Source organism: Periplaneta americana, chromosome 2, assembly GCF_040183065.1.
Source record: "Periplaneta americana isolate PAMFEO1 chromosome 2, P.americana_PAMFEO1_priV1, whole genome shotgun sequence".
Lineage (NCBI taxonomy): Eukaryota > Metazoa > Arthropoda > Insecta > Blattodea > Blattidae > Periplaneta > Periplaneta americana.
In genome coordinates this window covers 177,319,629-177,346,232 of record NC_091118.1, presented here as the reverse complement: position 1 = coordinate 177,346,232, position 26,604 = coordinate 177,319,629, and the positions used below count along the sequence as shown (strand labels likewise).

At 35.4% G+C, this 26,604-nt stretch overlaps 1 protein-coding gene across 2 annotated transcripts in view; it reads right to left on the bottom strand.

Annotated features, from left to right (window-relative positions):
- Window positions 1-25,994, bottom strand: part of LOC138694855 (harmonin) — a 521,763-nt gene extending 495,769 nt beyond the window's left edge. For both annotated transcript variants that reach the window (XM_069818984.1, XM_069818985.1), the window contains exon 1: window positions 25,844-25,994. In XM_069818984.1, coding sequence (XP_069675085.1) covers window positions 25,844-25,891 — 48 coding nt within the window. In that variant the 5' untranslated portion in view covers window positions 25,892-25,994. The remainder of the gene's footprint in view (window positions 1-25,843) is intronic.
- Window positions 25,995-26,604: the final 610 nt, after the last annotated feature.

Below are 26,604 nucleotides of genomic sequence, written 5' to 3'. Positions count from 1 at the left end.
TATGTCAGGTGAAAAATACAATGCGTGCAGCTCTGCGTTGTGTAACTTTCTCCATTCTCCTGTAACTTCATCCCTCTTAGCCCCAAATATTTTCCTAAGAACCTTATTCTCAAACACCCTTAATCTCTGTTCCTCTCTCAAAGTGAGAGTCCAAGTTTCACAACCATACAGAACAACCGGTAATATAACTGTTTTATAAATTCTTCCTTTCAGATTTTTTGACAGCAGACTAGATGATAAAAGCTTCTCAACCGAATAATAACAGGCATTTCCCATATTTATTCTGCGTTTAATTTGTTACTGTTGCTCCAAGATATTTGAATTTTTCCACCTCTTCGAAGGATAAATCTCCAATTTTTATAGTTCCATTTCGTACAATATTCTGGTCACGAGACGTAATCATATACTTAGTCTTTTCGGGATTTACTTCCAACCCTATCGCTTTACTTGCTTCAAGTAGAATTTCCGTGTTTTCCCTAATCGTTTGTGGATTTTCTGCTAACATATTCACGTCATCCGCATAGACAAGATTAGCATTTGATTACATGCAAAATCTTCTCCTTCCTCATATACCTGTTCAGGAGATTTTCTATCTCAGACAGCTCTGGGTTAATGTTTTTAATATTCATAACCTTAATGACACCAGTTGCGAAGTATACGTGTATCATGAGGGAGAGGCCAAAAAGGTGCCAATGAAGTATGTTCTTTCATTCTGGACTACCTCATTAATGAGTAAAACAAAATGTTAAGAAACTCCATCTTTACTCATATGGGTGCCCAGCTCAGAATAGAAATCATTCATTCATTCATTCATTCATTCATTCATTCATTCGGCTTTGCATGGGTTTAGTTGAGGATAAAATGTTTGTAGAACTAATTCACCGATTTCCTATCAGAGGGCATTCCTTTTTGCTCTGTGATGTTATGGATTTTGGAGTGTTCAATAAAACAATTCAGCAATGTGATAGAGTCTGTACATGTAAAGAATACTGTAACATCATTGCGAATGCAAAACGCAATGTTACGGTAAAAATGGTAACAGGTAATGCTATTTATGATGTAAATAAATGATAGCTCAAATTTTATAAAAAGACCACTCAGTGATGAATCAGCTGGGTGGAATATCCCTCGAAATATGAAGATGACATTTGCTCCTGCATCATTCTCAGAGTTTGTATATTCTGCTGATCACCCCGGAATGGTTGTAACTCGTCCTTTTATTCAGAGTCCAGTCAGTCACTCTTTCCATCTATCAAACCCTGGCACAAGAAATTGTAATCTTATTAGCCAATTACAGAAAGCCTATCCTGAAGGACAATCCCAATCAAAACAAGTAAACTAGACGATGTGAGGAACGTTTATCGTTATGTTACTACATCAGAAGATAGCAAAGATTTCTATGATGAAATATTTCAATGGCCAACGGAATAAAAAGAAAACCTACTTTATTGAAAACAGTAATTATTTGTACTGTTGTTCTGCATTTACCCAAGAATAATATATTGGTTAATTCAATCAAATAGTATGGATATTTTAAAACCTTTGTTTTATTTTCTGAGTTATTCTCATTACAAAGGTGTATGACTACTGTAAAAATTCTATGTATATTGTGAAAATAATGTATGTTATACTGCACCATGCAAGTAACATGTTTCATAGTTAATGTTTTTCTTAAGACATGTGTTTCAGGTGATTTACTAAGTTCTCAATTTATTTCTATAGGCCAAAATGTTTACATTCTTATAAATAGAGCATTTCCATGTTGAAAGGAACCAAGTCCAATTACGTGTTTTGTAGATTACAAAGATTCTAATGACTGTGCGAATATTTTTATGAGTCTAAACTAATTCTGTATGCCTATATTTTATGTGCACAATATATTTTGGTTTAATCTTCCATAGATTACTCACAAAACAGTTTTTTTTCGATTATCTCAAAACTTTAAAAAGTGGACTTGGTTCCTTTCAACAATAACCGATTCAATTGTTATTACATGCAACCATAGTTTAATGAAGATTGACATATCATTTAGTTTTAATGTGTATACTTTATATTACTTGATAGGCTATGTGTTTCCATTGAATTATGATAATAATTTAATTTTAACCCTTGTTTTCTACGTCTTCAATAAATGGCGCTTGGCCCACAATGGTTCTGAACCCTCCAAATAACTTAAATGGTGATACAGCATATAGAGTGATATGTAATTATATTTCTTTCTTTCGAAAATGTAAAAATTCACAATCTCCTATGTACTGTTGTCATGGAATGAATAAATGTGTTCTTTCTTCCTACTCAAAAATTTTATGTTTTGCACATAGGAGTTATTTCAGGAACAACAACGCTATAATCTGAGGCGGCGGGGAAAATGTATTGTATTGTTATTTTAAAAGTCTTGTATATCCTTAAATATCAGTCATATCAAAATTTTGTATAGAATAAAATTTATCGGAAATCATTTTTAAAGAAACTTTTGTTATGCAACATTTTTCACAAAAAGCAATAATAAACGAGATATTTCGATTTATTTAATTCAGGCGCCTTTAAAGTATTTTGAATGCCACATAGCCTAAAATCTAAGTTACAACGAACTTAATTTATATTTCAATTTTCATCGAAATCCGTTCAGCCATTATCGTGTGACAAGGTAAAAACATCCAGACAGACAGACAGACATACTCGTACAAATAAAAATTTCAAAAAAGCGATTTTCGGTCACAGGATGAATAATTATACTTATTAACATCAATTAATTTTGGAAAAGCGACAACCACAAAAATTTCGGTTACAGATTTATTATTAATATAGACTAGCCGTACCCGTGTGCTTTGCTGCACTTGTTATAAATATCATTGACTTAAATCTGTAATATTTCCAAATACAGCTTTGTTTTTGTTAGTGAATAATTAATTTATTATCAATTATAAATCTTTTCTCCTGAATTACTTTTAAAGTTGTATTTAGAACTATAAATGTAACAGTTATTACCATGCAATAGTGCAATAGTTTCTGTAGTTGTTCGATTAATTATACTTTTAAGCTTGGTATTATGTTAGACTCAACAGCGTCTGAAATAAAATACATTAGTGTAAGAATTGAAGGTTGTCACTCTCAGCTGGAAGAAGGCTTTGTCACCAAACGATACCATTTGAAATAAGGTGTTGTACTGCCCTATATTATTAAATGTGTTGATAACGGATGTACTACTATAAGTGCCTATCTAAGTTTCTAATTGGTTGTGGGGAATCTTGAATCTCAGGAAGAAAAACTTTTGTGCGAGATCGTGCATATTTGCTTGCTTTCCGCACAAAACCAATACGCGGTAAGTGTGAAATACCACATTCAGTATTCCCAACATAACACACATAACAATTTCCCTCTTCTTACCGCTTAAGCGCCATATTCATTTTACTGCTTTAGGCTTTTAACATATTATTTTTAGAGACGTTTAACATAGTAATAATTATAAATTGGAAACTTACCGTTGAAATTTCACCTAAATTGCACTGTTAATTATTGTTTTTAAATATTTGCAAAAATTAAGTAAACTCTACAACACCACAAAAGTTACTGCGTTTGTAATGCAAGTAACATTAAGGAAGCCGTGAAAAAATCAACAAGATTCCAGATGCCGATGTTATTACTGCAATATGTTATATAAATAATATTGTTAAAATATTAAAATGAAAAATAAATCATTACATAATCTTACCGTTTGTTTTAAGTTCGCATTTATAGACTGGGGGGGGGGGAAGACAGACGTATATCACGGCCTGCTGGAATATAGTAAACACAGAATAGTACATTATGCAACGAGCCTATAATGATAGTAATTAAGAAGCGAGTATGGATGTTTATAAAACGAGCGCAAGCGAGTTTCATAATTTTCATACGAGCTTCTTAATTACCATTATAGGCGAGTTTCATACGACTTTTTATGCTCAACCATATTTCTAACTTGAAATTACAGTATTCAGATGTATACATTTTATTTGTATCTGACAAGATCGGAAGTGACCTTGTTCTAGGTCGTGAATTGTGAGATGTGCGCAGACGCGAAAGTATTGATTTTTTTCGAGGAACAATAATGTCATTGACCTTGTGTAATCCCGTTAAACTTGGTATAACTTTGATTAGTGAATTCGACATTGAAAAACGAGATGACAAATTGAATTTATTTGAATATTATTTACAATTAACTCTAATTATTATAGTAACAGAACATAACCTTCTGCGACAGTATTGGATTCCCAGCCTCCGTGACTTTTCGCTAATTCTCTTTCGATTGCATATCCGAGAATAATCGTTACTTGCGGTTTTATAACGGTACAAACTGACTCATTATTGGCTGAACACCTGTAAGCTGAGTTGTCATTGGCTGAAAACACCTAAACTTTAATGAGTAGGTGTACTTTAATGACATGCATTAAAGGACTGCTACCAGGTGTATAATTACTACATTTCGGCATGGTCGAGCATAAAACATTTTATAACAACAATGTTGAAGATAGATATTTTAGTTTTTAAAAGTTGCCGTCATTGAACAGAAACCAAGATGGAGATTTCATTGCAACTAATTAGAAATTCCTCTTTCAGGTATGTAATAAACGATCTTCGCACAAAATAATGTACGATACACGAGCGGTATGTTTGTTTTCATGTTCTCGGAAATTAAAAAAGCTCAACTACGTTTCGCTTTTTCAATCTTTTCCTCGAACATGAAAACGTCAACATACCGCTCTTGTAACGCATATTACTATTCCAGCAGCGCAACGTGTTCAAGACTAATTTACAAACCAATTAGTCTTGCAACGAAAACGGATGCTCCCTAGACCAATTAGTCGTATTTCAATTATGTAATTACTTCATAGTTTCATCTGGTATTGTATGACGCTATGATTGAAATACCTATGTTGTTAATTGTTTTTATTGGTAACATTCGGTCATAACTGACAGAGTATGTAAGATCTCGTGCTCAAAGGGGTGGAGTTCGGGGTTTGAGATGGCCTACAAACCACAAGTCATGCTAAAGATGTTGGTTTGTTAATTATTCAATATGGAGTAGGCCTACTGCGCACTATATAGAACTGTTAACTATTAAATATATATTACCATAGCTCACCCAAAAACATAATTAAGCAATAAAAATATGTAATGTTATACTAAATAATTAATATTTAATATGTGCCGCGTGTATATTTGTAAAATTATTCCATCTCTGGCTTTCATTCCTTCATAAAAAACGCAACGCAAATCAGACATCAAATTTCAGTACGGTACATTCAAATAGCATTCAATTTAACTGCAGTACATATAGCTAATTATTAGTTTCGACAGTATATAAAGTTTTCTGTGGGTAAGGTTCTGTTTAGTCCTACCTTATATCCATTTGTGCCCAGTCCTCTATTAACTCATAAGCTTCTGTAATGACATAAAGCCTACGTCCATCTAAAGGAACTACACTTTCCAATGATGAAAGAATTATTTAAATCTATTAAATAGTTTCTTGAGATTACCTTATACAAACACACAAACACTCTCGCTTTATAATATAATAATATTTAGTATCACATAATATCATATCATCCGTATATTAATCCGATTGTTGTCCACGGATTTCAAAGCCGCCCTAAATAAATCCAGAGTCATTTCTTCTATCTTTATTACTCGTCTCTGCTCGTATATTCGTGGCTAACGTCGTATATTAATATACGTGGCCAGGATACAAAAAGTATTCTTATTTTAAAACAAAATATATATCACCATATGGTAATGCAGAATTCCCTGCACGGAAATAGGCCTATTATGTACTTCGGTACATCATAGACCCTAGTAATATCAGTCCTATGAAAATTTTGCATAGAATAAAAGTTATCGGAAATCATTTTTAAAGAAACTTTTGTTATGTAACATTTGTCAAAAAAATGAGTAATAAGCGAGATATTTCGAAAATTACCAGAAAAATTTTGGCTACAGATTTATTATTAGTATAGATTTGTAAAGGTACGATCACACGTCGCTACTTTTGCAGCGCTGCAGTACAAGAAACTGCGCAACTCTCGTACTGCGACGTGTGAACAACGGTGCAACCCGAAAAGTAGCGGCTGCCGAACCTGCTGCCCGCTACTTTTCCATGCTGCGCGCAGCTTAAAAGTAGCGACGTGTGAACAGGGTTCTCAGGGTTGCAGCCGCAGCATTTTTGATATCGGTTTTGTTGAAACTTTTGCTGCGGTTGCAACCAGTGTTACCACCCAAATGTGTCAATGATACTTTTGTTTGGATATATTTTAATGTTAAATGTGATGAAAATAAATTATTTGTAACAGTTATTAAATACACAACACAGTCTGAGCATAATTGGTAACGATATAATTCATTTTTTTAAATTTCCGTAGCGTGGTTTCAAACAGGAGGGTTGCCAACATTGATTACGTGAATATACTGTTGGTTATCATTTAAGTATATAGGCGTTTTTAAAAGCTTTATAGTAAAAATAATGTCAATTTCTGAATACTAGATACGACAGAAAAGCAAATAATAGATAAGGAAGCTTTCGCATGACTGTCTTAATGATGCGAACATAACCACAAAATGTATATTGAGAAGTCAACACGGAGATGGGAACCTGCAGCATGACTGCGGCTGCAAAAGTAGCGCCTTGCGTGTGAACAGACTCGCAACCTCCAGTTGCAACTTTTGCAGCACTCGGGTTGCGCAGCACGAAAAGTAGCGTGCAGCGCGCTACTTTTGGCTTACGTGTGAACTCGACACGCAACTTTTGCAGCTGCAGTACAAAAGTGGCGCTGCAAAAGTAGCGACGTGTGATCGTACCTTAAGAGAGAGAAAGAGATAAGCATCCAAAAAAGGATAGCTGCTCTTGAAAAAAGAGTACCGAGCGGTAACAGCACCTAAATTAATTGTAGATGAAATACCTTAAAGAGGCAAAATTGGCAAAATAAAAATTAGCTCTATCACTTTGATTTATCTCATCACATTTACTGTGTAGCTATGAAAATAATTATGTACTATGAGACGCTACTGAGGTACAGCATTGAGTACGGTAAACATGTCAATCATCCCGTAGGGAGGGGGTAGTTTTCAAGACTAGAACCGAGTGCGACCAATGCAACTATAGTGCCATAGCTGGTATAGAATGATTATACTTCAGAGTCTTTTTACAATGAGAGTTAAGAAGTCGATCCCATCGACAATTAAAACATGTAATGATTTGATAGCACTGAAAGTGGAAAAACAAATCTCCTATAAGTGAAACTATAGGCCTATACATACAATTTGTATACAGATATTAAATAAATTTGAGACATAATTTTGTTATATATTTTTTATAATATAGGAATAAAAAGAGAGGTTACTTGAAGGAAAAATTTAATGAGGTAGCAACAAATAGTAAGAATAAAAACATTCGAGATTTATATAAGGGCATAAAGGAATTTTATTTAAGAAGGGATATCAGGCAAGGGTAAACGTGATCAAGGATGAGAATGGTGACTTGCTTGCAGACTCTCATTCGATCCTGTGCAGATGGAAAAACTATTTTGGACAACTACTAAATATACATAGGCCAAATAGAAATGATCGGGACAAAAATTCAAATACAAACTGCTGAGCCATTTATACCCGAACTCACACTTTCAGAAGTCGAAATTGCGATATAAAATCTGAAAAAGTACAAGTCTCCAGGTATCGATCAAATTTCAGCAGAATTAATACAAGAGAGTGGAAGCGCTTTATCTAGCGAAATTTATAAACTTGTACTTGCTATTTGAGAAAAGAAAATTGTACCAGGTCTTTCACTGCAAACCCAGCATTCTCCAATGTTTCCTATTTTCTGCCTTTCTCTTAGTCTCCGCATATGATCGATATATCTTAATGTTGTCATCTGATACCTTCTTCTACCCCGAACTCTTCTCTCGTTCACCACTCCTTCCAATGCATCCTTCAGTAGGCAGTTTCTTCTAAGCCAGTAACCCAACCAATTCCTTTTTCTCTTCCTGATCAGTTCTGGCATTAGTCTTTCTTCACCACTCTTTCTAGCATATTCCATCTGTCCATTTCACACGCTCCATTCTTTTCCATATCCACATTTCAAATGCTTGTCGGTTTTCTTCACTTCGTTATAATCAGACTTCGAGACTTTGGACCCGATACAATACGTTTACTGTGCATGCACTATAGATTGTTGACTCGCTGCAGGTAGATAGAGATGTGTTGAGGTAACAACGTTGCTATTTAGAGTAGAGTACGATAGTATGGGGAAACACACATATGTACATTCTGAAAGTAAATATACATTACACAATGATAATGTCAAAAGAATGTGAAAAGCATTTATTTTCCTGATTTCTATAAGCATTTCTGTTTAATTATACACAGTGTTTATGGTGGAAATAAGCATGTAGCAATTTTAATTTTTCATGTACCCTATTGGTCGTCTTTAGGAAGTGCAGTTACAGTACCGAATTGCAATGTACCTACTACAAGATACATTCTCAGTGTCTCAAACGTAAATCTTTTTCGGTTATCTGCCAAAGATTGTACTGTAGAAAGCTGCGCTCTACGTCGCATGACGTGTTACGAGAAAACGAAGAAACCTAACATCATTGCAGTCTCCAAGAGACAGTCCTTTATTCTCGGGTGACTCTATGTCCACTAATTTGCTGTTTATGTTACACAATGTTCCATATACGTTATTTTTACATAAAATTGATTTCCACTTCTGTTTTACACGTTCAGTAACCGGTGTACTTGATGTCTCATTAATTCTCTGCATCATTTTCTAAATTAATTTGAGGGCTTCCGGCATCTCTTGCTCTGACTTTTCTAACCGTGTAATAGTTTCAGACACAGTTTGTATGAAAACCAAATTATTCGTCAGAACGTTCAAATCCAGAGCGTTTTCCTTTGCGTATTTGTTGGCATTCATTCTACAATACCCCAACCCACTGTACGCTTTACCACTATACTCAGTACGCCGTTATGAGGATTTTCCACTGAACTGCTCTATTGGGTCCGAAGTCTCGAAGCCTGGTTATAATCTCCATGTTTCTGCTCCATACAATGCCACAATCCACACAAAGCACTTAACTAGCCTCTTCCCTCTTCCTTAGTTCTTTTTTCCAGAGGTATGCAAAAGAACTGTGCATAAGACTCATGCCATGTTTGCAGTTTTTCTTCGGAAAGATAAGTGCGGTAGCTTCCCGTTGCTTTCCGCACACCACTTTCTCTTTCACATCTTAAAAGATCGCAGGGGGCCCCAGCATGGAGTGTATTTGACTAATTAGCAGGGAACGGATTTATATGGACTAAAAATATATGAAATATGTAAATATATATGTAGTTATTTTTACCAAAATATGGAATTAAATATGGATTTTTACCAAATTATGGAATTAAATATGGACTTAAAATTATAAAAAAATGACTATGTACGTTAAATATTGGTACATTTTAATCAAACTAAACAAAAAATATAATGGACGTACCTTATCTTCCAATGTAGTTTCAACAAAACACAATTTTTATTGTCTGTTACCATAACAATAGGTTACAAACATTTCTTTCAAGTGCTGAAAAGTGAATCTTCTTCTATTGTCTCTGAGGATAGATTTATACTGACTAAAAGAGCGTTCGACGTCACAAGAAGTAACTGGTACATAATTCAATTTCACAATGTCTGCTGGGGATAAGTCCAAGTTAATCTTCACTGTTGATTCACCACTCATCACAGCAACAACCTTTTGTAGTTCTTCATATCCAGGGTTTTTTGAAAGTACAGTGTCCACCTTAGCTCTTACTGCATCTGCAACTTTACCTCTACCACGATTCAGTTGTTCCACAGTACTATTTATAATTTCAAAACTTTCAGATAGTGAAAGGTGCCTATTTTGGAGACTTTTGAGCGTTTTTATGATGCATGAAAATGTATGCTGAATGTGAGCTAAGTCATTCTTCACACTTATGTCACAGGTAACTGTTTTCGCAGTATCAATTGAGACTGCATCTTCAGAGTCCAATGCAAGGAGAACATTGTTAATAGAGTCTATATGTTCGGCATAATATTCAACTGCTTCTAGCCATGTACCCCATCTAGTTAAAATTGGCTTTGGTGGCAATGGAATTTCAGGGTACATTTCTTTCAACACGTTAACTCTACTGGGAGCTTTGAGAAATACTTTTTTCACTGATGAAATCAACAAATCTACTTTAGGGAAATTGTCTCTGACCACTTCTGCCACACGATGAAATGCATGCGCCACACAAGTAAAATGAGTCAATTTAGGATATACAACAGATAATGCTTGTCCAGCTTTGACCATATAAGGGGCAGCATCGCTAATAAAGAATAACACATTATCGTACATAATACCCTTTGGCCACAGGATACCCATAGCTTCGTTGAACAGTTTAGCTATAGTTTTGTTATTGCACTTTTCTAGAACATCACAATGTAAAAGAATTCGTTCAGAATATTGTTTACTTAACAAACCGATAACTACATTACCAACAAGTCTACCTTCTTTGTCGGGAGTCTCATCAATGGAAACCCAAATTGAACTATCTTTAATTTCATCTCTTATCTTCTGTATTGTCTCATCGTAGATGGATGGAGCATACGTCTTCCTAAGTGTTGACTCATCCGGGATTGTATGTTGAGTATATTTTTCAAGGAATTCCCTGAAGACCTTATTCTTTAGTTTGTAGAGAGGAATATCAGCAGAGATGAGAGAACGGCACAGGTCGATGTTAAACTCAGATCTTACATTCGATGTTGTTGGTTGTGTTAAAAACAATTGTCTCTGCTTGGAATTTAGTTGTTTGTTGGCCTGATGTTTACTAGTTGTAATGTGTTGTTGCACCAGGAACTTTTGTGTAGATGATACTGCACACTGACACAAATTACAAAATAATATTTTATTGTCAGTTGATAAACCATCTTCTTTAAATTCTGAAATGTAACTTGTTAGTTTTGATTTTAAATTGACTGAATGACGTACTTTTGGCATATTTACCGTCTTTATAGTATGATTTACAAAACTGAACCTATGTGTACTCTGACTGGCATTTAACTGTTGAGCTGCACAACTGAAGTCTGTTAAAAATTTTAAATTAAATTAATACAGTTTTGTAACTTACTTTCCCATTGTTGATAGGACTGCTAATTTTCAAATAACTCTGATGTTAAAGGGATTACTGAACATGTGTTTAAATCTCTATTGTTGAAATGTATTTTTAAAAGTTAATGGAATTTTGTTTTGTTTTATTGTTAAACCTAATATAATATGGACTGTTTTATATGAAATATGGAAAATATATGGAAATTAACGAAAATATGTACTAAACTCTAAAATATGGAAAAATATGGAAAATAAAAGTAGGATTTTTCAACCCTACACATTGTGAAACATAAAGATAATGCAAAATATAAATTATATTAGCTTTATAAGTAAATATGTATTTACATATAAATCCTTTCCCTGCTAATTAGGCTCTCCGGACTCATCGAAATTCACCAAGAGGGTTAAATCAGTGAATAGGGATTATAAAGAATGGACACTGAGCGAATTTTCCTGTCTTTTGTTCCTCTGTGCGCCAACGTTTAGTTCCACTTTCAAGCGCTAGGGGTTAGTGTAATCGAGCACACGCTAAGATAATAATTGAGAATAGAGTTGGTACACAGGACCCAAACAACACCTACCTTATTGCATAATCCAGTAACGCTTTCCTTCAAATAAATTCAAGTTAACAGCGTTTCCTTATTTCTCAGTGACAAACTAGTTGTAATAATAATTTTTTATATTTTATATATAATAAATTATATTACAAAATAATATAATACATTATAAAATTATGTATCAAATTGATTTAATTTATATCCAATATAATATAGGTATATGGTTTTACTTCTCATAGGAGTTTTGTTTTTCCATTTTCAGTGTTATCAAATCATTACATATTTTAATTGTTGTTGGGGTCAACGTCCCAACTCTCATTATAAAGGAACTCTAAGAGTCTAGACATTACAGTTAATGACAGATTTATTATTTCATTGGTCCAATTTATTTTATTTGAGTAATAATGTACCTAGATGTATTAATTTGTGTGTTATATTTCCGCTGTGTCGACTGCTAGTTGGTGTGATGTCAGTGCCAACTGCTGGAAGAAAGCAGAATCTGACGCTCAAACTGGTTTGAAGGTCATTGAAATCAGTCCTGCTACATCAAAGGTACCGACGCGAAGTGTCCATACTGTATAATTATCTATACGCTGGTTAAATATCAGCTCTATCAAGGTTTTTGACCCGATCAGACACTGGGAAATCCCAAATACCTTCCTAAATTGAGATGTTTCATATTATTATTTACAGGAATCCAATCCTACACTACTAATTAAGAATCGGTCGTCTGAACTTCAGCTCACATTTGATGAACTGAGTTATTAAAATACGATGTTGAAGCAAGTAAAGAGTTTCGATGGTAAACAAAGTTTCCCTACAAAATACAATATAAAACCGGAAATTTTCGCATTTTAATAGAAGATAAAACTGCCTGTTTCAAATTTTGCATAGTGTATTAATAGTTTTCGCAGCACTTTGTTTTTACAGGTTGTTTGACTACGTAAAGTAGAACAAGTGGATCAGTTACTTTTATGTTTGTGGCCACAACTCAATCGTAAAATTGCCCGACCGTAAAACCGGCGTATTAGACGAACAATTTCCACTCTCTTTATACGGTATTGTATTTTGTAAAGTAGAAACTGCTAATATCGAACACACATTAACGTCTCTGAGGTAGGAAGCAATAGTAGCCAACGTTGACACAAATGACAAAGTGCATTCCGTTAATTAGGCTATATGATTATTCACTTTAACTATGCCCACAGTCACTCAATTATCTACCGAATCATACTTCATTATCTCAATCCGCACCCAATAATCTACTAATTCAATTTATCCATTTATTCACTTAGCCTATCCAACTCCACATTCATCCAACCATATCAAGACTCACGTTCACTCAATCAACACCACATTAATCTAAATCAATAAACTCCACATTCATGCAATAATTACAATAATTATCACATTCACTTATTCTTCCCCATATTAACTCGATCGTCTTCTTTATTCCTCAATCATTATCACATTCACTCGATCATCTTCATATTCGTCCAGTCATTATCACATTCCCTTATTCGTCTCCACATTCACTCGATCATCCTCATATGTCGCCCTGAGTGGCGCAGTTGGTATAGCGCTGGCCTTCTGTGCCCGAGGTTGCGGGTTCGATCCCGGCATTTAGGCGTGCTTTAAGGGGTTAGGTACAGTTTACAGCAGTAAAATTTTGGAAATATTCTATATTTTTTCTCCATTACTGTATCTTGTACAATAATGAAAATTAATAGGCCTATGTGTAAAACACTGTCCTTTTGGTATACGAAAAAAGTATTTTTACGATTAAAAAAAATTACATTTTTTTTTTTTTTCAAAATTCAGTTCACTGTGCAGTGATGAAGCGTTTCCCACATAACTAAAAAACTATCCAACATTCTGTGATGACATTTTTGTGTGTATTTATGAATGTCCTATTTACAATATGATGCAAGATAACTTCTCTACCGTTGATAGACTAGATTGTCTGATAAAAAATAAATTCATTTTAAAAAATGGTCAAATATCAGTATTTTCTATTACACAAAATAAAAATAATATATTTATTAAGGAATGTAGTTGAAAGAGCATGATATTGTAAACATGAGTTTCAGCAATAAAATAAAAGAGAGAGAACATGAAAAAGTTAATAAGTTTTTTAGTTATATGAGGGAAATGCTTCATCACTACACAGTGAACTGCCAACATTTTGAATTTTGAAAAAAGAAAAATATAAATAATTTTTTTATAAAATCATAAAAATATTTTTTTCATATAACAGAAGGACATTGTTCTATACATATCAATTTCCATTACTGTACAAGATACAGTAATGGAGGAAAATAAATGTTGAATATTTCCAAAAATTTTACTGCTGTAAGCTGTACCTAACCCCTTAAATGCGACAGACTCATGTCACTAGATTTAGTGGCATGTAAAGGAACTCCTGCGGGACAAAATTCCGGCACACCAGCGATGCTGATATAACCTCGGCAGTTGCGAGCGTCGTTAAATAAATTATAATTTAATTTTTTTACCCTCATATTTGCCCAATAATTATCAAACTCACTTATTCGTCACCACATTTACTCAATTAGCCTCATATTCGCCCAGCCATTACAGTCCGCGTCACCGTTTTTGGCGTGTGAAAGAAGTAATAGGAACGTTGAGTGCTAGTATCTTACCTTTACCGTAGTCAGTCTGACAACTGTGTTTGGCAAATGGCTGATGTGACGTGTATAGTAAGTGCTACCATTCTCAGCTGCACTAACATCATGCTCAAAAACTGGGCACTATACTTTAGGACACACGCCAAAACCGCTGGTCAGCTGTATCACATTCACTCATTCAACTTCATAATCTCCCAGTCATTCTCACATTCACTTAATCGTTCTTCTATCCACTCGATCAGCCTCATATTCACCCAGTTATTGGTCTTCACATTCAGTCGATCAGCCTCAAATTTGCCCAAATCATTCTCACATTCACTGATATGTTGGCAAATACCTACTAAGAGATAGCATACCGTCTTGACATGATGCACATGTTGAAGTACTGTGAGGAACGTGAACTTTATGCACTGTGGATCGGGTCTCGGCATAGCTCAGATGGTAAGAGCACTCAGCGCGCCAAGCTGAAGGTACTGGATTCGATTCCCAGTGCCGGAACGAATTTTTCTCCATTAATAAATATCAATAGGCCTACACTGATCTTCGACGATGTCTTTGATGTCATCAAATCCACCAACGTTTTCTACTGAGTTATCTAATATTCTTATGTAGGCCTATAGGTATTTAATTACTTCTTTTTTCTCCTGAAGCAATTGTACTCTGTACTGTCACATAGGAGGTTTCGTAAAAACAAAGACGACGATTTGTTGTTTACATCTTCTGACCACATGAGACCTACAGATTGCAACTGCCACTCGTACATTGGGGTTGTTGTAAATAGTATTTTGTTTATACCATCCGTTCATCAATGCACTTGAATGTACCATCCCACTGAAAAATTACTAATGGCTGTAGAGTAGTTCTTTCTCTTAGGTCATGAGCAGGCTTCGAGACTTCGGACCCGATAGAACAGTTCAGTGGGAAATCCGCATAACGGCGTACTGAGTATAGTGGTAAAGCGTACAGTGGGTGGGAGTACTGTAGAATGAATGCCAACAAATACGCAAAGGAAAACGCTCTGGATTTGAAGGTTCTGACGAATAATTTGGTTTTCATACAAATCTATTTTCAAACTGTGTCTGAAACTATTACATGATTAGAAAAATCAGAGCAAGAGATGCCGGAAGCCCTCAAATTAGTTGAGCAAATGGCACAGAGAATTAATGAGACACCAAGTACACCGGGTACTGAACGTGTGAAACAGAAGTGGAAATCAATTTTATGTAAAAATAACGGATATGGATCACTGTGTAATATAAACAGCAAATTAGTGGACATAGAGTCACCCGAGAATAAAAGACTGTCTCTTAGAGACTGCAATGATGTTAGTTTTTTTTTTCGTTTTGCTCCTATCACGTCATGCGACGTAGAGCGCAGCTTTTCAAAGTACAAACTGTGTTTGGCAGATAACCGGAAAAGATTTACGTTTGAGACACTGAGAATGTATCTTGTAGTACATTGCAATTCGGTACTGTAACTGCACTTCGAAAAGACGACCAATAGGATAAATGAAGAAATTAAAATTGCTACATGTTTATTTCCACCATTAACACTAATTAAACACAAATACCTATAAAAGACAGGAAAATAAATGCTTTTCACATTCTTTTGACACTGTCATTGTGTAATGCATATTTACTTTCAGAATGTCCATATATGTATGTTTCCCCATACTACCGTACTCTATTCTAAATAGCAACGTTGTTATATACCTCAACACATCTCTACCTTTCACTACCTGCAGCGAGTCAACAACCTATAGTACATGCACAGTAAACTTATTGTATCGGGTCCAAAGTCTCGAAGCCTGGTCATGAGGTACAAATGTACCAAGCCAAGAAAAACCTCTGTCTTCTCTGTAAATACGAAAGAGTCTATCAACTTGTTATGCACGAGTCCACACTAAACATTTACCTTAAGGCTATCACGCATAAGGTCACCAATGTTGTGAGGGTTTTCTCTGCCCCATATTCGAAAGTTATGTCTATTAACATGACTTGACACGTGAAAATTAGTTTCACGTGTAAACAGCACATTCTTGATGTAATCAACGTTGTTTTTAATCAAATTAAGCACGGTACATGCAAATTCAAACGCCGCAGGTACCATTTGGCTTTAAAGAGTGAGCAATCAGCATTTTGTAAGCATTCATATGTAATCGCTTATGCAAGATATTATTAAGTTGGGATAGCTCTGTGAATCAACTTTTAATGACTGCGTGTAAATGATGTTTGGAAGCTGTCAATAGTTTGAGAGGCCCTAGGACGCTACTAAGGGGCAAATCTTCCATATTACCAGTTTCTCTAAATTTTAAAATAATAACTTTTTGCATTATTTACATGCAGGAGTCTTTCTACTGACGGAGTTTCTTTGCACGACAGTTACAGACCCTGACTCTACAAACCAAATTGATTTATTATAATATTATAGATTTATTAATTTGTCCTACAGAATAATATCTGTAATAATGACAATTAATATTTGAGGAGAAAAATTCGCTCCGACACCGGGGATCGAACACGGGTTCCTTGGTTCTACGTACCAAGCGCTCTGACCACTGAGCTACGCCGAATTCAATCCACAGTACCGGACCGAACCCTCCTCCTTCAATGTTTCCCTTCGTGGCCTGACTCCAAGTTAGGCATATATGTTGACTTATATGTCCAATGTCAACAGATATTATTCTGTAGGACAAATTAATAAATCTATAATATTCTCACAGCTGCAGTGCATATGTCTGTACAGATTACTCCCGGCCAAACAAGTCACTCAGCTGAGTGCACTCCTAGTATAATGGCAGTTGACATTGGACATATATGTGAACATAATTATATGCCTAATTTGGAGTCAGGCCACAAAGGGAAACATTGAAGGAGGAGGGTTCGGTCCGATACTGTGGATTGAATTCGGCGTAGCTCAGTGGTCAGAGCGCTTGGTACGTAGAACCAAGAACCCGGGTTCGATCCCCGGTGCAGGAGCGAATTTTTCTCCTCAAATATTAACTGTCAAATTGATTTACCGGTAGTCAAAATGAAAACTGACCAGGTGCAAAAAAATAAAGTTTTGAATCTAAAAAACTGTATAACATTTTTTTTTTTTCAGTAGGTAATTGCCTCAAGATTAACTGAAACTTTGAACTTCAATTCCCACAAGTTTATTTTTTGCATGCATAACAAACATTTTCTTCTAAACTATAGAGCTAAAGACTTGACATTTACAGGACTTAAATACATATTTTACATCTTGTAATACAGTACAACCTTTTTTTTAAATATTTTATTAATTAAATATTTCATGTACAATGAAGCAGTAAAAATATACATGAAAAAAAATTAATTACAAAAAAAAGATAATATATTTAAGACAAATGACATATCAAATCCCTAGGGTAAAAAGTGTTAAAATATGTAATATACTAATACTACAGTGAAAACATCAGATTCCTATACCTGGTAAGGTTTATCTTGTTTCAGTAGCAATAAAACCAAGTCCCTTCAAATTAGGGTGGATATTATAGGAGGGTTGTAAATTTTCGGGATTGCTTTCAAAACCTTGTTATTGTACAGGATACCGCAACTCAGTTTCTTGAAAGACAAGCTCAGTGACGGAACTACACAGTATGAACAGAGATATTTTGTTATTTTATTTTGCGCTACAGAATGCATCAACTAGTCCCTTCCGCCACTGGATGGATGGACGGCATCCTTCACTCCCCCCATCGCTATAACAACACAGACGAGGTAAGACATATCTCCTTTCTCTCTCTTTTCACAATGGGACAAGATACATCACACAGGCTTCAGTGTCAAAAGTCTAGGAAAAAAAGTTCCTCACATTTAACATTGCAGGTATAGAACGTTCCGGGTCCCCTTAACTTTACAACTTCTTTACCGTGTTAACGTTTTAGAAAATTACCTGACTGGCTAGTTTCGAAGTGTTTCATTGTCCAAAACCCAATGAAGGTCCTGCACTATCCGGACCTTCACTAGGCTTTGGGCAATGTAGAGTAACACTTCGAAACTAGTCAGCAAGATAATTTCCTATAAAGGTAACACGGTAAAGAAGTTGTGTACAGTTAATCAGTGATTATATAAGTGTTAAAAGTGTATATAAAACAATGAAGAAAACGATTAACTTTTTTGTGTGAAAAAAAGAAAACCATCCGCGGTTTTTACGTAAGTTTTTTTAACTTGCTTATCTTTATGAAAGTTCCCAAACTGTTAACAATATTACATTTCTCTTACTGTGGTACAGTGCTTGTCTCTTTTATCCCATACCACAGTTTGCTATAAACAGCAGCAACTAAAGCATCGATATCCCATTTAACAAGAAGGAAATTCTATCATTTTGCAACGAAATATATGAGAAAGGCGAATGACCTGAAGATTTTACGGAGACAGTGTTGCTATCAATAACGAAGAAAAATAATGCTAAGAAATGTAACGAGTTTAGGACTTTCAGTCTGATATCGCACTCGGTGAAGATTATCCTGCGAATACTGAATCGACGTTTATGTTCTAAGATGGAAAGACAGTTGGAAGGAGAGCAGTTTGGCTTCAGAAAAGGAAAAGGTACGAGAGATGCAATTGGACTACTATGGACAATCGGCGAAAGATACCTAGATAAGAATAAAGAAGTGTATATAGTATTTGTGGACATAGAAAAGGCGTTTGACAGAATGGATTGGAACAAACTGATGGACATCCTGAAGAAAATAAGTGTGGATTGGAAAGACAGGAGGCTGTGCAGTAACCTATATATGAAACAACGAGTCAAAGTCAGGATAGGAAAAGGAATGTCTGAAGGAAATGAAATTGGTAGAGGAGTACGACAAGGATGCCCTTTATCACCTACCCTGTTTAGCATCTACTTGGAGGATTTGATGAAGAACTGTTTTCAGAACATGGGAGGAGTAAAAGTAGGAGGAAGAAGTGCAAACTAAGGAACGTCTAAGAGGATGCAACTTCCATCATAAGATTTAAACCCTATTCATTTAAGCGGTAATTCGAAACATGGTAAAAGAACTGTAAGACGCGTAAAATGTATAGCGAGAGTAATTTTATAATATCGATTCCCTTGTTCAGCGAACTGTTCTATACCACCTGTGTAAGTATGGCAGGATATATCGTTTACAGCATGTATATCACCGGCACTATTACATTTCTTAGTACCCATTTTTACGACGACAAACCATTTAGTCTTGTAAGCGGTGATAAATGTATCCGTATGGCAAGTTAACTGGCTGCTGCTTGCATAACAACCTCCTACAGGACCGTGGGAATGGTACATGTCCGAGCTTTCCAATGCGACAACTCGCCCTGCTACAGACGCACATAGGGGATACTTTGAATTCCTTATTCACTTCGTGCAACCTATCACAAATCCAGTGGCGGCACCAGCATTTTGAATTTGAGGGAGGGACCACCCGAGTAAGAAGAATTTAATCAAGCTGGGCAACTCATAGCAACATCAAGCACATCTCAGCAGAGGGGTACAGGAGATAAATTTCCAACATCTCATGAACTAATTATATCTATACTAGTGGCTTGTGCAGCAAATGCTGCTGCAAACTAAGTTTGTTAGACGTTCAAATAAAAATTTTTCAGATTTATTTTCAATGAAGAATACTTGTCTTTTTGATAGTTATTTGCTTCCATAATAATGAAACATACTCCCTCTGAATGGATTTTTTTTAGGCCAAATACTTTTTCTTGAACCTATCCAACTCCAGTTTTTGAGTTTCAACGCGAAAACGCAAGTATCAATGTCAGGACGATAGCAGTAGCTATTTCAGGTCATTGTGGATTGTAGGTAAAAGTTAAAAAAATGTCAGGTTTGCTAAGCTTTCGAACAATAGCATTTTCGTATAGATGCTGCATGTAGAACTTGAAATGTAGAGCGTAAAATCATTTTATCCCACTAAGAGATCTTGCTGAAATAATCTGGAGACTACAAAATTTTCTAGGCCTCTTATTTTATCAGTAAGTAATACCTTTTGATCTTTCCTTAGGAACTATAATTTTTGCGCTCTCTCGAGCCAATACTGAAGACAATGACACATATCAATATCTACACTACACCGCCATTAAGTATATGAAAAATACCTAAACCCACTGGGTTAATAAGTATAAAAATATTTAATTTTTAATAACAATATTATTATCTTACTTAAGTTTTGTAGTTATATATAGCAGTCACTCAGTAAATTATAGAAATGAAGATCTAAATTAAGATATTCTCTGCATTTACTTACATAACCTCAAAACGTTTCACTTTCATGTCATCAATATAACTTCAATATTATGTACAATTAATGATAATATTTAATTTCTAATGGTAATAATGCCATCAAACCACCTCAAGTTTCGTAGATTTGAATATCCAATACACAGCTGTACTCAGAAAATTTTACACTGCAGAATCAGTTATTAATAACAAATTGAATTGAGCTCTAAATATGTCGGCAATCCTGCAGGTCATAGCCTATTGTTTATTGTAGTGTGTGTTTTGTTCTGAAATTCAATCAAGTCGGCCGTGATTCAATAAAATTAGTTCTCAAAACTGACAACAGATGGATTTTGGAAAATAGGAAAATTATGTAGGAAAATTGACATTTCAGTGAAAACTACTATTTTTCCGAAAAACTTTGGATGCCAGGCGTGAAAATGAGGGGTCGCTCATTAAAATCCGTTCAGCCGTTTTCCCGTAATTTCCATTACCAGTTCAAATTATATATATATATATATATATATATATATATATATATATATATAGATACTTCGGTCGACCTGGTTGGCGAGTTGGTATAGCTCTGGCCTTCTATGCCCAAGGTTGCGGGTTCGATCCCGGGCCAGGTCGATGGCATTTAAGTGTGCTTAAATGCGATAGGCTCATGTCAGTAGATTTACTGGCATGTAAAAAAAACTCCTGCGGGACAAAATTCCGGCACATCCGGCGACGCTGATATAACCTCTGCAGTTGCGAGCGTCGTTAAATAAAACATAACATTAACATCTATATACTTCTACTTACTTTATAATTTTTAGTTGGTTATTTAACGACACTGCATCAACTACGGAGTTAATTATTTAGCGTCGATGGGATTGGTGGTAACGAGATAGTATTTGGCGAGATAAGGCTGAGAATTCGCCATAGATTACTGACATTCGCTTTACGGTTGCAGAAAACCTCGGAAAAAACCAACCAGGTAATCAACCCAAGCGGGAATCGAACCCACATCTGAGCGAAACTTCGACTGAGCTACGCCGAAGGCTACTTTCTTATCATTCAATGCATACAGACACAGTAATATGATGCCGTAAAATATAGACTTCTAGATATTTATGGAAAAATACTTCAAAACTTTACAGTACTCCATGCTGAAAAAGAAGCTTTAATCATAAATAAAGAGTGCAATTTAATTAAAGTCAAATAATAATATTTTTTTGCCGTGAGACGTTTATGCATCACCTAAAAAGAAAGAAAAATGGTAACGGTTTGACATGAAAGGTATACTCAGACGTCACTCGTACCAGAGACGAATTCACGGAGTAGCCCGAGGAGGGAATTTTCCCTCCAGATTCCAGGATTCCAGCATACATCGCCGATTAGCTACATATTCTACTAATCATACTTCAGATGCATACAAACAATTGTTCTTCCTCTGACACAATCGTCAAGCGAGATGTATTGCCTCATAATAGATGTACATATCAGCCAGAACCTCAACCATAAGTATTGTACTGACTAATATAGTATTAAAGGATGACAGTAAATTGCTAAATGAAGCTAAATCAGGTTCAAAATACCAAAGTATTGTGAAAGAATAAATTGTAATTGATACAACTGTGAGTGTCTACAATAGATACTTACTTATTGGCTTTTAAGGGAACCCGGAGGTTCATTGACGCCCTCATATAAGCCCGCCATTGGTCACTATCCTAAGCAAGATTAATCCAGTCTCTACCATCATATCCCACCTCCCTCAAATCCATTTTAATATTATCTTCCCATCTACGTCTCGGCCTCCCCAAAGGTCTTTTTCCCTCCGGCATCCCAACTAACACTCTATATGCATTTCTGGATTCACCCATACGTGCTACATGTCCTGCCCATCTCAAACGTCTGGATTTTATGTTCCTAATTATGTCAGGTGAAGTATACAATGCGTGCAGCTCTGCGTTGTGTAACTTTCTCCATTCTCCTGTAACTTCATCCCTTTTAGCCACAAATATTTTCCTAAGAACCTTATTCTCAAACACCCTTAATCTCTGGTCCTCTATCAAAGTGAGAGTCCAAGTTTCACAACCATACAAAACAACCGGTAATATAACTGTTTTATAAATTCTTCCTTTCAGATTTTTTGACAGAAGACTAGATGACAAAAGCTTCTCAACCGAATAATAACAGGCATTTCCCATATTTATTCTGCGTTTCATTTCCTCCCAAGTGTCATTTATATTTGTTACTGCTACAATAGATACATCCATGTTATTTTAATAAGTCATTTAATAGAAATTAATAACGCATGTGTCATCAAACATAATATTATGCCTGCAAAAATCTTCCCTTTTTATTTTGAAAAAATGGCAACCCTACATGGAAACAGAAGTGTAAGATGAACTTCGTGCCTTGTGGTTTTTCACGCGGTCCGTCTCGCTCCACTATATTTGATGTGTCACAAGGTATTACACACCAGGGGAAATAAATAAACAGGAATAATGGTTTCAGTAGCTGGATACCTGGTTCGAATGACAGAACTGATGTATAATTAACATGGAGGCATGAGATAATTATTCTGTCTGCCTCTGGATCTATTTCTATTTGATTTGTTGATGCTACTTTAGGAAGTAGCGTACTTCACACGGTCTCTCCCTCATGTGGTGATGGGACCTTTCTCGTTACCAAATTTCCAGAACGGTCCCAAAGTCCACCCAGGCTCCTGTTGAGTACCGGACCTTTCCGGGGGTAAACAGGCGGTCGGATAGTGTTGCCGAGTACACCACCTCATTCTAGTGCCGACATAATGAAAGCGTGGAGCTCTATCTCCATGCCTCCCAGTCACCTTCTTGGCATCCAAGTTATAGTTCAAGAAAATAAACTATTAACAGTAATATCATTCAAACACGATAAAAGGAGTGAACTGTTATGAATCACGTAAAAACATAGCTATAATGGTAAACTGTGCGTCACGTTCGTGAATCATTTTCCTTTGTCATTATTGCTTATATTCCAAAACTGTTATCAGTCCGCATTACGTAAGAATGATGCAACTTGAATATCTAGACCTGTTAATGAGTCAAAAGGTGTGGGAGGGCCAATTTATCAGGTACCTCACTGGCAACCTCCACCGAGTATATGCACCCGTTCCAGAATCCGTGGCAAAACGAAAATTGCGTAGTAGTAGTAGTAGAAGTAGCGGCGGCGGCGGTGGTGGTGGTGGTGGTGGTGGTGGTGGTGGTAGTAGTAGTATTATTGATAGTAGTGATAGTAGTAGGAAGAAATTAGCTGAGGTAGTTCCGATGATTTTGGAAGTGAAAATGGTTGAATTTGTAAGGGATATTTTTTGGACATGGATTTGAAAAGTTAAGGATTTTGCTTATCTATGCGGATGACGTGAATATGTTAGGAGAAAATCCACAAACGATTAAGGAAAATACGGGAATTTTACTTGAAGCAAGTAAAGAGATAGGTTTGGAAGTAAATCCCGAAAAGACAAAGTATATGATTATGTCTCGTGACGAGAAATGGGAATATAAAAATTGGAAATTTATCCTTTGAAGAGATGGAAAAATTCAAATACCTGGGAGCAACAGTAGCAAATATAAATGATACTCGGGAGGAAATTAAACACAGAATAAATATGGGCAATGTCTGTTATTATTCGGTTGAGAAGCTTTTATCATCCAGTTTGTTGTCAAAAAATCTTGAAGTTAGAATTTATAAAACAGTTATATTACCGGTTGTTCTATATGGTTGTGAAACTTGGACTCTCACTTTGAGAGAGGGACATAGGTTAAGGGTGTTTGAGAATAAGGTGCTTAGGAAAATATTTAGGGTTAAGAGGGATGAAGTTACAGGAGAATGGAGAAAGTTACACAACGCAGAACTGCACGCATTGTATTCTTCACCTGACATAATTGGGAACATTAAATCCAGACGTTTGAGATGGGCAGGGCATGTAGCACGTATGGGCAAATCCAGAAATGCATATAGAGTGTTAGTTGGGATGCCGGAGGGAAACAGACCTTTGGGGAGGCCGAGACGTAGATGGGAAGATAATATTAAAATGGATTTGAGGGCGGTGGGCTATGATGACAGAGACTGTATTAATCTTGCTCAGGATAGGGATCAATGGCGGGCTTGTATGAGGGCGGCATTGAACCTGCAGGTTCCTTAAAAGCCAGTAAGTAAGTGATATTAAATATCAAATTTATTCTATATATATCTGGAGGGATATAAACTGAAATTAGTTTGAGTATTTCAGCGGAATCGGTATTATTTTTGTTCACAATTTTCTGAGAAATATCGAGTAAGTCATTCTTCTGTCATTGAACGTATGGAAACAAAAAATTCATCTCAATAATCTAAGTAGTTGGAATCTGGAATGGACAAGGTATTTTGAATATCTTATAATATAGGAACCAAAGGAATTTATTCTGTATCAACTCGATAGAATGAACGTTGTTTTTGCAACGAGGATTCCAAATTATTGTAGCTCATTCCACTTGCTTCTACCCAGGTGTAGGCCTAACCTAAAAACAGGTGATTGGTTGAATAATTTTGAATTACAAATCCAAGCAGAATTATTAATTGTTAAAATGTGGGGTTTGAAAGTTAAATTAGTCTCAAATTAGATACAGTACCTAAATTAATTAGCAATTAATTTAAACGATCGCACACTATCTACAATGTCTGCTTGCAAGTTGCTACTTGCTACAAGTTAGCATTCAGACGAGGAAAGTAATGGAGTCAAATTGGTCACGTGATGGGAAAGTGGACACACAAGTTGACGAGTAAAGTCAAATTCTGCTTGACCGCCAAGTCACAACTTGACTGTCTCGACCATATCACACAGTGGAAGTCGAGTTACTTCAAGCACTTGACTCCTGTAAACTATCCCCGTGTGAATCGGCTTTTACATCTTTTGACCCATTCAATTTTCAACCATTTCGCTGACAATTTCGTAAAGTACCAGTAATTTATTAATTTTGCCCATACTATTACTGCAGATTAAACATATCGCTTCACAATTAATTAATTGTATCTTTCTTCAGTGACAGACGTCAGTCCCATTAAACAATCTATAATAATTTTTTGAAGTGTCACATGAAAACTTTATCATGCTATTTAGATAAACATAAGGCAGGCCGTTCGAAGGGCATGTCAAATTTTGGGCTCTCCAAATAAGAAATTTGGCCCTTTTCATTTCGCTCCTAATCGATGTTTCAAATGCCGGCATGTCATAAATGTTTATGAAAAATAAGACATAGTTGGTAAAACTTACCTTAAATCGCACAACACGCAAATTATTTTCATCTATTACGTTCACCATAATAAAATATTAAAACTAAATTTTCATGAAACAAATGTCACATACAACACTCGATATGCACTGACGATCACGTCGAACTGCCAATATACGACTCTGCCAATACAAAACAAAACACTTCATGATTATACTACTTCTCCATCTGTTGCTACGGTTACCAAACTCGAACCGATAGCATACCCCATCAAAAGTTTCCACTTGAGTAAGTAGTTCGAATTTCACTCGCCAGGTGGCAGTGGTGTTAATTTTTCGTATTAAAGGAAACTTTTGACGCTAGATGGCAGAAACACGAAACCCAAAATTGAGAAGCATGTGTTTAAAAATTGCTATGATGTTACAAAATATCTTCAATTCTGAGGCTTACCTTACGACTATAACACTTTCAAACACTTTAAACATCATCATTATTATCATAGTTCAATTCAAAATTACGTTATTTTTTTAGTGTTACTACAAAATAAACTAAATATAATTTTTTTAATGAGTAGTATTTCTCAGAAGACCCTATTTCATGAAATTATTTGTCTTTTAATAAATAACTATGAAATTCAACGCAATTTAAATACCTGAAATTATACTGCATACTGATGATTTTTTCATGGTTTCTATATGAAATTTTCTTTTTTTATTCACTGAGAATTTATCAAAGAAAATACACTCTCACCATTAGTATTAACTTATGGCTTGGATGCAGGAGAGAAATGCTGCCAGTTTTA